This window comes from Strigops habroptila, chromosome 4 (assembly GCF_004027225.2).
Source record: "Strigops habroptila isolate Jane chromosome 4, bStrHab1.2.pri, whole genome shotgun sequence".
NCBI lineage: Eukaryota > Metazoa > Chordata > Aves > Psittaciformes > Psittacidae > Strigops > Strigops habroptila.
Window position 1 is genome coordinate 82492094 of NC_046358.1, and position 13692 is coordinate 82505785.

Genomic DNA, 13692 nt, shown 5'->3' on the forward strand with positions numbered 1-13692 from the left:
CTGCATCCAGCTCCCTCAAAATGGCTCTTTGGCCACTGCTATGCTGGCAATAAAATTTACTCTCAAGGTCACTTCAGTCCTTTTGCCACTATTTCAAGTCTCATTGGATTTAAACAAAAACCAGCTTCAAGCTGCACCAAGCCCTTCCTCGTCCCCTCCCTTCTGCCCATCACCTCCCTGATTTAGAGATACCAAACTCCCTCAACTACCTTCCACTTCCCATAACCGTCGGTGACAACAGCTGGAGAGGAAAACCGGAGCATACTGTGCACCCAAGAGCTGATCCTCGCAGCGTGGGGACAGAACCCAACTGTCCCCACCGCTGTGCTGCATGTGGCAGGGCTCCTGCCACACCGTGCCCCAGCCATGGGGATAAAGGGTTTGTGGTGTTGTCATCCCCTTGGTGTTTAAGAGCTGGAGAGAAGCAAACAATAAGCAAAGCAAATAAACATCAGGGAGAAACGGTGTTTTTCCTCAGCTGATAGGTGGGTGCATCGCGATGCCTGTGCACATCCAGATGCGCCATCCTGGAGCGAAGCCAGCCAGAAACGCGAGGCTGGGAGGAAACACAGGGAGAAGGAATCCCCCCAAATCCTCATGGCCATGGAAAGGCAGCCACGCCACAGGGATCCCCCCTCAAAACTTTGCTTTTTAATAAGCCCATTCCCAGCTGGAAGAGCCAGCGAGGCGCTGCAGCAGTTCTCTCCCTGGCCCCGCAAGCAGGGAGCTGGGGCTGCCCTCAGCTCCCCACCTTCCCCAACCCCGCCTGCATTTTCGGGTCGCTGAGGGCACACCGTGCTCTCCGTTTCAGCAGCCAGCCAGAACAAAGCACTCCCTTGTCCTCAGCACCTCGAGCGGGGCGATGCTGGATCGCGTTACCTAACCCAGACCAACATCTCCTCGTCCCGGCAAGGCAGCTTTCATGTCAGCACATGCCAGGCTGGCCCCAATTCCCTGCACCACCTCCCGCCCCAAGCTTTAAACTGGACCAGTTGAGTACACGCCAAAAACACACAGGGGCCTTGTTTCAACTCGCCGGGTGCTAACCCCAGCCGAAGGAGGTGATCAGACACCAGGCGCAGCCGCAGCCGAACCGCAAGGCGCTCACCTGGAAAGCTGCCGCAACGGCGTTAATTCCCCTTCCACAATGTTCATTTCCATATTCATCACGAGATGGTGAAATGACAAGATGGGGGGGGGTTATTTACTATGTAATTATAAACTCATTTCAGCTCTAGCCTGGGTTATCCTAGCAAGGAGAGCTAAAATTTCCCTTACGAAAGCCCTGCTCTGTTAACCACGTCGGCAGCGAGATTAATTCCCGGCGATTTCCATCTCTCCAACAGCTGCTGTGTTGGGAAACAGCAGGAGCCTGTCCCCAATGCCGGGGACCTGCCTGCTGCCCCATGCCACCCCCAGCTAGGATTTCTAGCACCGGCTCATCCTCTGGATCAGATTTTCACTGGCACACCACCAGTCGGGGCTGGGAACGGTGGCTGTACAACCTCACCAAGGAGACTCGGTGATGGGTAGGGGCAAGGCTGGCTCGGGGTAAGAGACAGACTGGTAGAAACCACGCTAATAATAACATCCTTCTCACTACCATGTTTCTGAGGCAGGGCCAGGCTCCAGCCCATTCAGCTGGGGAAAGGCATCAGAAGCCCAAACACAGCAGAGGATCCTGCAGGACCTTGCTCCGAGCAAGTTTACGTCACCCCATGGCCCTTGGGCTCTTGTCCATGGTCCAAATCTAATGTCCCTACCACCAGCAATTGCCACTCGGGATGGGAACTCCAGAGGGGTTGGAGGACAGGGCAGACAGTCCTTCCCACCCCTCCTGAAGGATGGAGATGCCGCCCCACAACCCACGCAACCACTGGGACATGAGAAAAAGAGATTCCCAGCACACCGAGAATGCGCAATGGGAGACTCCCAAAAACGCAGAAGCCCCTTTTCCCTCCCCCCCCATTTCATCCCCGGTGTAAAACCAGACACTGCTCCTGCCTTGCTCACAGCCTATGAGTTGGCCACAAGCCCAAGGGAACTGCAGGGGCATCACTTAATGTCCAAGGGCCGGAATACCGGGTGGAAATGGAAGACTGCGACGGGTCCAAGCATAACCTCCCTACCCAACACAGCCCAGCATCACCTCCCCAAGCCCTACCGGGACAAGCACAGTAGCTGCTCTGCCTGAAAACACGTATTAAGAAGCATCTGATTTCACCAGGGCCCCAAGGGAGGAGAAACATCTCCCCGGGCAGGTCTCCAGCCGCTCGCATTCCTGCCAGAGCCCCTGCCCCACGGAGCCCCCCACACTCAGCCCCTCGCACCACCCCCTGGGCGGGCAGGGAGGGCGAAACCGCGATTTCAAGGGCCATTAAACACCGATGGTATTTTCCTTGAAGCATCAAAACGTGACCAAGAAGAGCCAGCGGCAAACCACAGCCAAAAATCCCACCACTGCCGGCCCGGCAGCCCAAATCCTCCCCAGCTGAGCTATGAAGAGGAGCGGGACACGGCACAGTCCAGCGTTGCATCCATGTTATCCTGGTGTCTCCTATCAGTAAAATGATTTTAGCATGGATGCAGATGAGATGAGCAAATTGTGCTTCTGCTGGCACTGCCGATGGCAAAGCCTCCGCTGCAGAATCTGCGGGCTCAGCAGAAGCACAATTTTGCCATTATAAGGATGGCTGCAGTGGGATTTTGCTGGCACAGCAAAGCTATCCTGGGAGGAGAGGGGATTTTATATTATTTATTTATTCCCCTATATACCTCGCCCAGCTGTCTGGAAAACTTCTCCCCTGGCACAGGAAGCCTAGAAGCAGAGACTGTCTCCAATCCACCTTAAATCCCTGCATTTGAATGCACATGCTAATGTGGAAGCAGGAAAGCGAGCAGACTGAAAACCTCTCCCCTCCGCCTGACCGCTTTCCTTTCAGGCACGGCTCCGGATTTAACACAAAGTCAGCTCTGCTCCTGAAGCTGTGTCCCCTTTCCCAGGCACTAGAAAGCATTACTGAAGTGTATTTTAACGTGAGAGGCCGGGCATCCTTTCATACAAACACAGATTTGTTCTGGTAGCCCCCACATACGCATTCCACCCAAGAAAAGATACCTCAGTACATGGCAAAAAGCAGGTTTTTATTGTTATTCTTTTAAACCCAGAGGTATTTTTGGATGTGGATGGGACGTGCTCACGCACAGACCGGCTGCCTGGCAGGGACGCAGTCCCTGAGCACCTCTTTGCAATGGAGTCCGAGGGAGCCTTTTCCACCTCCCCCAAAACACAAACCCTGCCAAGAACAACGCGGCACGGAGCTGAGCACGCTCGCTTGGACCCCGACACGGCGGCACAGGGAAGGAGCACAACTATCAACCCCCATATTCCATATTTTAAGCCCAAAGCAGAACAAGCTACTGCTTTAACAGACTCAACCACCCAACTCCATCGATTGCAGCCTCTTTTTGTGCAAGCTCTTCCCGGCAAGCTCGGCTGCCAGGGATGAAATTCCATTGCAAACAGTCACCTTCCTCCCGCAGCCCTCGGCTGGCTGTTGGGAGCACCCTGCTGCTCCCCGGCCCCCATAGCCCCCCTGCCCTCCTTGGGGATGGGGACATGGGACAGCAGCCCCACCACCCAGTGCTGGCTCGCCTCCCGCCCCGGCCTCCAGCTCACTCCTCCCTCCATACGCTTCCAACAAAGGGGCTTCTGTCCCCATCCCCATGGCCTACACAGCGTCCGGAATGCTGCCATGGAATAGAAACCCCCCAAGAGAAGATCAGAGGGTCCAGGGTCACTGAACACAGCCCCAGTGCCTGTATTTTAGCGCTGGGGCAGAGCCCGGAGTGCCGAACGAGACGAGGGTACAGGAAAAACAAGGAGTCGGTGCCGGGAATAACTGGATTCTCCAATCTGGATTCTCAACTATGGCCAATCGTGCTATTTTTACAGGAGTGTTTTTATTTTAGGAGGACGCTGGGACAGATTCAACAATCTCTTTCTTCAGCCCGGCGGTATTTAAAGATCGGTTTGAACTGGCTCTATTTAAAGGCTTTGCCTCCTGCCCACTTTCCTTAACCCCTTGCACAAGCCTTTCCTTTCCACCCTTCCAAACCCCTCCTAAAACCAAAACAAAATGAGGAAAAACACAGCAGAAAGAAGCCCCAACAAAAAAAGCACACACCAACATCAACACTGCAAACACAAAGCTACAAAGGGGCCCTCCGAAGCAGGAAGCAATCATCATTTCAAATGATATTGTTAAAGCAGTAAAGGAAAGAAAATAAATAGGAAAAGAAAATAAATCCCTGCCTATCCCATCGCTGTGTGGAATGGAAGTTTCGACTGTTAATTGTATGGAGCTTTTTAATGCCGTTTAGGGTGGTTGGGAACGTTTAGGCTGGTTGGGAACGGCCATGCCGAAGCGATCGTGCCGGGGAGCGCACGGGGAGAGCCAGGCACTGCGGTGGTGCAGGGCATATTCAAAACACAAGGAAAAGGGCAATAAAAATACTAAATACACACTAAAAAAATAAAAGAGGAGGGATCATAAACCCCCTTTTTGCTCTGTGAGGAGCCCAAATCCGAGGCTCGATCCCAATGCAGAGGGATTGCTCGCGGATGGCGGCAGGGAGCAACGCGCGGTTGGCTTAGGGAGGCCGGAGCTCTGTGCTTCCCTCCCGGAGTGCCTTGATTTCATGGAAGCACCAAAGGAAACTTCGGGAGACGAAATAACCATCAAAAATAATTTAAACAATATAAAAATCAACCAATAGTACGAAAATTTGAAGAACAAAAAAAAAGAAACAACCCACACTCGGTTTGCCTTCACATTGTCCAGATGGATTTTTGCAGAGATCATATTCTGCTTTAATATGGAGGGGGGGAAAATGCCCAGGACACCAAAAAGGGAGGGGAAAAAGCCCCAAGAAAAAGACAAAAGGGAATGAAAAAAGGTGTTTGTCCATGTGCTTGGCTTCAGAGCCGTTCGCTTTACACCTCTCCCCTTAGCACCTGGGAAATTGGCACTGCCACCTAGTCTAAACCTAATAAATCTCTTTGCCTCGATTCGGGCTGCTTCCTTCTGTGCAGATGTTGGCAATCAGGTTTGCAAATTTCAAAGTCATTCATCCCGGGCGGCTGGGAGAAAAGCAGGTTTATTATTGCAAAACCTGTCACCCTCCCAACGCCTAAAGTAAACTCCGAGTCACCTCTCCACACCCAGGGGAAAGAAAGGGAAAAAGAATAACAATAGAGCGAGCCAGAGAGGGAAATCAAACGGTCAGAAATCCCTTGTGTCCTCCCAGGACGAGCTCGGCGGCAGCTCGGCAGGATCCTGCCTTATCCCACCCTGCGAGGTGCTGGGAAAGGGAACAAGGAAAGGAGGGGAAAAAAAAGAGAGATCAAAATCCCTCCCCAGAATGGAGTCATTTAAGCAAATAAATAAAAAGCTGAGTGAGAAGAAATCAGGCAACTAAATAAAAGGTGTGTTTTGATGTCTGCTTTTTACTTAATGGAGAAAAGCAGACATGGGGCTCCGTGAGGACGAAGCACAACGAGTAGAGGAGAAAATATATAAAGAGGGAGAAGTGTTGTTTGCAGGTTTAAAAAATAATTATTATTTAAAAAAATAAGAATTAACAAAGGAAAAAAAGGGAAAAATGGGAGAGAAGAAAAATCCCCGATACCCACACGGGCGGCAGCAGGAGGGAAATCACCAAAACTGCCCCATTTTGCCCCTTTTCCCAGCCCGAGGAGGGTTTTTCTCGCCCAGCCGTGCCGGAGCACAGCGCAGCCCCTTCCCCGCTGCAGCCCGAGCTGCCGCTCTCCGCCGTGCCCAAAAACCGGATTTATTCCACGGATTTATTCCCCAAAACACCCGCAGCCGCCTCGGCGAGGATTTTCCCGGGTGCCAACAGAGCCGTGCACTGGAAGGGGGATTTTTATCGGCTGGGAGCGATTTTTTATCCCATTCCCCATTTTTTCCTTTCACTTTCCCCATTTTTTCCTTTTTCCCCATTATTCTTTTCCCCCTTTCCCTCTTTTTTTTCACTTTTCCTATTTCTCTCCCTCTTTCCCCTATTAGTTTTCACCCTTTTCCCTACGTTTTTTTTCTTTATTATTTATTACCCTTTCCTCTGTTTCCCCCCCCCCCCATTCCCCTATTATTTTTTCCCGATCCAACCCAAGCAAAGCAAAAAAACCCTTGGGAAAAACACGTGAAAAAGCTGCAAGCGCACATAATACCTATTATTATTATCGTTATTATTACTTTTTGCGCGTAAAGCCGCGGGGGCCGCAGCCGCGGAGGCACCGGGGAGGGGAGAAAGCGACGGGACGACTACCGGGGTGGTGGGGGGGGGTCCGCGGAGCCTTACCCGGGTGGGAGTGGAGGCTGATGCCCGATGCGAGGAACTTGCCGGGCTGGAGGGCAGCGGGGAGCCCGGCAGCCATGGGACCAGCGGCGGGGGCCAAGCGGCCGGTGGCTCCCAAGCGATGGCTCTCCATGGCCAGCCCGGAGAGCAGCGGAGGGGGGCCGTGCACCGAGCGGGGGGGCCCGAAATCTCGGCCATCCATCATCCACTCGCCGGCTTCAAGGAGTCTCCCGGATCGCTGTCGGTGCCCGCCACCGCCTTCCCCCCCCACCCCCCCGCCCCCCACCCCCCCCTCCTTCTCCTCCTCCCCCAAAAAATCAGATGGTTCTCAAAAATAAGGCGTCCAAGCGTCCCATGGCGCGGTGCAGGGAGACGGAGCCAGCCCCGGCGCGGCGGTCTCGGCGCTGCCTGCAAGACAGAAGCGGGGTGCGGTGAGGAGCCTGCTCCGAGCCCTGCTTCCCAGCCACCCCCAAACCCAGACACCCAACCGGGGAGAGGGGATAATAACACGAGGAAAACTTGTGGGGGGAAAAAAAAGGCGGGAATAATAATTAAAAATGTTTAAAAATCCCTATTTTAAAGGAGAGGGGGAAATTTGGCATCGCCAAAGCCAAACGCGGGGAGCACCGGCAGCAGCGCCCGCACCGCGGCTCCGAAGGTACGGGGCGGCGGGGAAGCGGCTTTGCCGTTCTCCTCGAAAAAATACACTGAATAAAAATCAAAATAGAGAAAACCACCCAAAAAACCCACTAAAACAATATTACTAAACTCCGTAATTTTCCTTTTTCCTTATTTCTCCCCCTCCGTCGGGCTGCTTTGCCCCACCGGGAGCCGCCCGATCGGGACGGGAGCTCCGGAATCGCTCCGCAGCCCCGTTTCTTGCCTTTTTTTCCCTCCCACATTCCCAAGGCTCCAAACCGCCGCTTGGGTTTGTTGTGTTATTTTTCGGTTTTTTTTTTAGGTTTTCCTCCCGTTTTTCCCGCTCGGGAAAACAAACTCCAAAAGGGTAAAAAAATATATAGCGATATATAAAAAAAATAAATATCTAGTTGTAGACTGATGAAACGATCCCACACCCAATCCACCGGGTTTTGCACTGGGATAGAGACGAGTAATAAACACTGAGGGGAATAAAGTGGGGTTTTCTCCCTATCACCCCCCCTCCAGCGCTCACCGAGCCCCGGCCCCGCCGCCCTTCCCGGCTCCGAGCCTGGAAGCGGGGGATCTGCCAAAAACTGGTTAATTAAATAAAACAGAAAAGGGAATAGCGATAAATAATAAGAAAAATCCCATCGGGTCGTGGTTTTCTTAAGTTTAGGTGAAAATTTAGGTTGAAATTCACTTAAACCCTGCCTGCGTGGCTCAGCGGGGCGAGTCTTGCCGCGGGGCTGCGGGATCGCGGCTCGTTAAGTGATAAAAACAGGAGAAAATGGATAAAAAAAGAGGGTAAAAGAAGCCCCGGGATGTGTCGGGCGGGGAAGGGGTGACGGGGGGGTCCGGTTCCTACCTCAGCGCGGTCAGGCCGCCTGGTCGCGGGGCATGGCGGCGGCGGCGCGGGGCTGGGGCGGGGGGTGCCGGCTCGCCGCCCTGCCCGCCGCCCGGCCCGGCTCCGCTCCGTTCCTCTCCTCAGCAAGGGCAACGCGGGAGCGACGCGGCGGCGGCCGCGCCATGGAGCGGCGGGGGCCCGCCGAGCTGAGGCAGCATCGCCTCCACACCACACACACACCCCCCCCGTTACACACACAACCCCCCCTCCCCTCCTCCTCCTCGCTTAAAAAAAAAAGGGAAAATTTAAAAAAATAGGGGGGAAAAAAAAACCAAGAGAGCGCGGGAGGAGGGAAACGCAAACCAGAACGGGGAGGGAGAGAGGAGGAGGCGGCGCGGCCATGAAACGCGCATTGTTCTCGACGCGGACGGGGCGGTCCTGGCGCCCGGCAGCGCCTCGCCATTGCCCAGCCGCGCTGCCAGTCACCGCCGGGTAAACAGGCGGCGGTTTCCAGGCCCCCCGCTCCCCCTCACGCCGAGGCGCTCCCGCCGCCCGTTTCGAGGCTCCCCCCTCTCTCAGTCTCCCGCTCGGAGCTGGCGGCGGTTGGGAAGGGAAGCGGGATCGGGTCGCCCCCCCCCCCGCCTTCACTAACACCGCTCTGATGTGGGGGGGGGGGGGGACGCGACCCCTTCTACCCTTTATTATCCGCGGGGTTTAAATCAATGTTTCCCCCCGCCTCGGCTTTGCCAAGCGCGGGTTGAGGGACGTGAGGGCCCCCCGGGATGAGGCGGAGGGGGAAGCGCCGCCGGGCCCTCTCCCACGGCCCCGCCGCGGACAAAGCGGCCTTTGAGGGAGAGGGGGAGAAGGGGAGAGGCCGAAAGGGGGGGGGGGGAGATTGATCCCTCCCTGCGGGCCCCGCCCCGTAAAAAATGTAAAAATAGGGTGAAAAGGAAGGTTTGGGGAGGAGACAACACCCTCCCCCCCTCTGATTTAACCAAAACTCTGCTTTTTCCAGCTGGGTTTAGCGTTAGAAACGGGCGGGAGAAGCGGAGGTGCCCGCCAAAGCGGGGGGGGGGGGGGGGGGGGGACGGCCCGGGCTCTGCTTTCCCCGTGTCCACCCCAACTTTTACTTTTCTTTCCTTCTTTTTCCTTCTTTTTTTTAATGTATTTTTAACTTTTATACCCAGCCCTGTGCAGCGCAGAGCGCTTGAGGGGGGGTGCAGCGAACACTCCATCGTTACCAACGACCCCCCCCACTGAGCTTCCCAACCCACCGCCCGCTTTTTCGTTTAATTAAAAACCGGCTTTTATAACAGAAAAGGGGGAGGGGGAACATTAATCGTGATATAAATTAATACTAATAAAGCCGCCCCAGACGCGTCCGGGCAGGGGAGTTTGGAGGCGCCCTCCACAAACGGGGCAAAACCGGTCCTGAAACGGCCCCAAAACGGCAGAAACGGCCCCAAAACGGAGCCTGGAACGGTTCCCCTCACCCCTCCAAGGCACTTTCCTGCTTATTTTTAATCGCTTTAAGAAAAGCGGCGTCGCGTTCCTCGAAAAGCTCTCACGCTCCGAAAGGCGCTGTGTTTAACGCCTATATATATATATATATGTATGTTTTTATTTATATCTAAGAGCAAAACCCGGCTGCGTCAGAAGCGAAGGCTCAAACCCCGATGTTTCTAGGGGGAGGGTTGCTTTCCCACCCCCCTCCCCATCTCTTTCAGTAACCCAAAAAGGGGGGAATTAAGAGGCAAAAAATATATATATTAATGGCTCGATCGCTTTTATGTGGCTTTAAAGGCATATTTTATACATGTTTAATGCCTTCACGCCCGGACCTCCCCGCCGCTGTCCCCAGGACGGGGGGCTGGCATGCCGTAAATCAGGGACGTGCTAATAAAAACCCTGGCCCCCCCCCATGGCTCCGGTCCTTCCTCCTCCTCCTTCTCCTCCTCTTCCTCCTCTTCCCCCGGCCGGGAGCCATCTTGTAGCAGTAGCTCCGGGCTGGGGCTGCTACAAAGCACTGACCCCTCCCCCCGCCTTCAGAAATACCCCCCCCAGCCTATGTATACACGTATTTTATTGTTATTATCGTTATTACTATGATTTCTCCCGCCGTGTTGCGGCTGCACTGAGGCGGGCACCATTTTCCCACCGTTTCCCACCATTCCCCCCTCTTTTCCCACCTTTATTTCCCTGAAGAGGGTGTCCGTGTATGTGTCCCTCCCCGCACTACCCCTCGGCGGGGGTCCCGCCAAGGGGGGACACCGCAGCTCCCGAGGGGAAGCTGGGGGGCAGCCGCCGCTCTCACACTTTTCCCCGTAAAGCGTTACCGCAAACACCGTTTATGTCCCAAAATACCTATTTTGGATCAGAATTATTGGGGGGGGGGGGGTGTCCCGCGTTGGCGTGTGTGTTGTATCCCCCCCCCCGGTGCTGGTGCCCCGGGGTCCCGGCAGGTTCCCACGGTGCCGCCCGCCCCTCGGGGGGGTGACAACCGGCTCCTCTCCCTCCATCCATCCCTCCCCTTGTGTTTTTTTCCCCTATTTTTGCTTATTTTCCTTCCCCCCCCCTTTCTCTTTTTCTCCCATTTGTCTTTTACCACCCCCCGTTTTCCTCCCATTTTTCTTTTACCACCCCCCTTTTCCTCCCATTTTTCTCCTTTTTCTCTCTTCTTTTTTAATATTTTTTAAATTTTGGGGGTGTTGCTTTTTTCCTTTTTTTTTAATTTTCCTTTTTCCTCCCCTTTTTTTTCCTTTTTCCTCTTTTTCTTCCCCCTCTTATTTCCCCCCCTGCCCCCTTTTTTCCCCCTTTTTGTCTTTTTTCCCTCCTTTTTCCCCCATTTCTTCCTCTCTCCACCCCGGCCCCTCTTGGAGCAGTGCAGAGCTCACAGCCCGCAGCCCCACAATGGCCATTGTGTCGTGTCCCCCCAAGGGATGCAGTTAGGATAGGGGGGGCTGCCTGTAAACATGGGAGGCAAAACAAACTGATCCCCCTATTTGTGGAGCTGCCAAGGTCTGGGGGAGACACACACTGTTCATTGCTGCGGGCTGGGAGCAAGCCCTGCTATGGGACCCCCCTCCCCAAAAACACCCCCCCTATGACACCCATCCCCAGCTCGGCTGCGCATCCCTTTCTCCCGGCGTTTTTAACGTGCTTACTACACGTTTCCAGGGTGGGTTTGGAGCTATATTTAAAGCGTGGAGTCAGTGGCTGGATTTAGAAATCCAGCCATAAATCACATTAAAACACGGTCGGCGACGAGCCCAACGCGCCGGCAAAGCCTTGCCCTGATTTCATGCCCCCCCCCCCCAAGCCTTAAAAGCAGCACTGAGTCTGCCAGCGGGGTGCTGTCCCCCCCCCCAATAAAACCCTGCAAGGGCAGAGGTGGGATTCGAAGGCAAGGGGGGCCCTGCTGGGGTTTATTCCGATGAATCCCATAGGATTTATTCATCGATAGGGGGGTGGTTAATTCAGATTCCCACCCCAACCCCTTGCGCATCCATGGGGAGTGGGCTGCAGGGTGGGGGGTCCTGATGAGGAGATCCCCCTGGGGAAACAGCTTGGGAACCAAGTGAAGAATTCCTGATTAATGACCAGAACAGCTCAGGATTTCGCTTTTCTCCATAAATCCTGGCTGATTACAAGCCCTGCTCTCAGCCTGGCTGCGGGCTTTGCATTGCATGGGGCAGTGGGGGGAGCTCAAGAAATCCCCCCCCAGGGGCTGCACCCAGCGCCCAGGAGGCTGCAGCATCCTCATATCCCATGGATGCAGCATCCCAGTGCCTTGCCAGTGTGGGAGAAGAGCCGGGGGGGGTCCTGGGGACATGGTTAGTGCCCCCCCTTCCCATCACAGCAGTTCCCACCCTGCATCTCCAGGGTTTATAAAGCCAAATGTCTCCCAAACCGCAGCCTGGTTTTCAAGTCCAAATAAAGCCTGATGGTTTCTTCCTTGCCTGGCATGGGAGAGTGGATGTTTATCCACAAAACCACCCCGCTTTCCTGCTCTGCCACCTACATATCCCCCCAAATCCAAAGCTAGGGCCCCCCCAATGATAGGACCTGGACCTGTGCTGGGTGCCCCATGCTCTCACAGCCCCTATGAAGCCCCTGGTACCGGCTTTTGTCACAGCTAGACCGGATCTTTGATAGACCAGGGTGCTTTTATTTCCCCTACTTTTCCCTTTTACCCAATAATAAGCTTTTTTCACCCAAGATTGGGGGGGGGGGTTTGGAAGAGAGGCAGGGAGGAGGGCTGACACGCACAACCCGTGGAGAGCTTTGAGAGGAGCGCAAATCCCAAAGCTGTAATTACTGCCTGCGTTTTTTGGCTACAGATCTGCTGCTAAATTGGTTGGAAGGCACGGAAATGGCAGTTACACCTTTCAGCAGGAAAAAATGTGGTTTGGTGGAGAAACGTGCCTGGGAAAACCTCCCCGAATCCACTACCCCCATATAACACCCCAGCGTTACAGGTTTGTGGGTTGAAAACAACCCTCCGTCCAAGCAAACGGGAATGCTGAGCTCCAAAGGACAAGATCTTCCACATCAACAGAGCAAACTGGGGATTTTTCCCTTGATCTGTCAGTTAAATCCAAAACACCCTCCTGGATGCGGGACACGAGCAGTAGCATGTGCTATTTTGAGGCTTGATATCAAATAGATACCCTTGGCTTCAGTGTTTCTCCCATAGCCCGGCCCACAGGAGCTGCAGGTACTTTCGTATGCATACAAAGCATTTGGAAATGGAAAATATTCCCAGCTGCTCTTTGCCGTTGTGACAGGAGGGGGAAGAAATCGCGGGGCATGTTAAGGAGATATTAAAAGCTGTGGTTTGAAGCTCCTAAAGCATTTACTCAGCGGGAGATCCAGAGAAAGAAGTTTAGAACTTAACTGCATACTCGTGTGCCTTTGCTCTGTCCTTCTTAAAATTCACCTCTCCTATCTGCTTCTCATTTCAACAAGCACAGCCCTCCAGGAACTGGAAAATCCAGATTTGCAGCATCTCCCAGGCAAAGATGATTTCCTACGTGGCCCCCCCCGGCGCGAGGGTCCTGCTGAAGGTTAAACTCATGAGTGCCTCTGCTTCTGCACCGATTTAATCTTCCCCCCTAAATAAAAGACATGGGAAATGCTGGCGAAAACTGCACCCATGTTGCTGGCTGGTGCCTGGCTCATTCCCGTCCCTCTTCCAGAGCCAGGCACTGCCAGCACTAAATGCTCGTCCCCACGCCATGCCCTGACCTGCTGCAGCTTCCCCGCCTGAAAACAAGGTAAACCCATCCACCTCCCCAGGGTACATTATCGTGGCTTAAAATCAACACTCCCAAATGTGTTTTCAAATCCCTTCATGAAAGGCACCAGGAGCGGTAGGTGTTATTAGGATAGATCTTTTTGCCTTTTAACAGCTGTTAATTGCCATTAAACCCAAACATCCACAGCTTTATTGGAACAGCATCTGAATCCGTGTCGCATCGCAAAGCCTGCGTCAGCGCTCGGTCTTGCTTTCTCCTACCTGCCAGCGAGGTGCAATCGATAAATCCTCTCTTAGTGGTAGTTACCTTGCACACCGGGACCCATTTTTGGGTCCCCTGCTGCCTTGCTTTCTCCTTTTGCCTTCCCCACCACGCTGCAAGTCGTTGCACCAGACGTGCCGTCACTGCAAGAAACTCAAACCCCCCCCCCCCCAATCAGAAAAGAAGATGGGATGCAAAACCTGTTCCCAAAAATATGCCGAAGAAGCAAGCAGGAACCTGCCCGCAAGGAAATGGGTCCCTGAGGCTGAAACCAGCCTGCAGCTGCCAGCAAAAGCACGTGCTGGGTGT

At 54.1% G+C, this 13692-nt stretch overlaps 1 protein-coding gene across 5 annotated transcripts in view; it reads right to left on the reverse strand.

The window, feature by feature from the left end:
* TNRC18 (trinucleotide repeat containing 18) overlaps positions 1–8269 on the reverse strand; it is a 56715-nt gene extending 48446 nt beyond the window's left edge. For all 5 annotated transcript variants that reach the window (XM_030483494.1, XM_030483492.1, XM_030483493.1 and 2 more), the window contains exons 1-2: positions 7886–8269; positions 6382–6786 (exon numbers count right to left, since the gene is read on the reverse strand). In XM_030483494.1, coding sequence (XP_030339354.1) covers positions 6382–6583 — 202 coding nt within the window. In that variant the 5' untranslated portion in view covers positions 6584–6786; positions 7886–8269. The remainder of the gene's footprint in view (positions 1–6381; positions 6787–7885) is intronic.
* Between the last annotated feature and the right edge of the window lie 5423 nt (positions 8270–13692).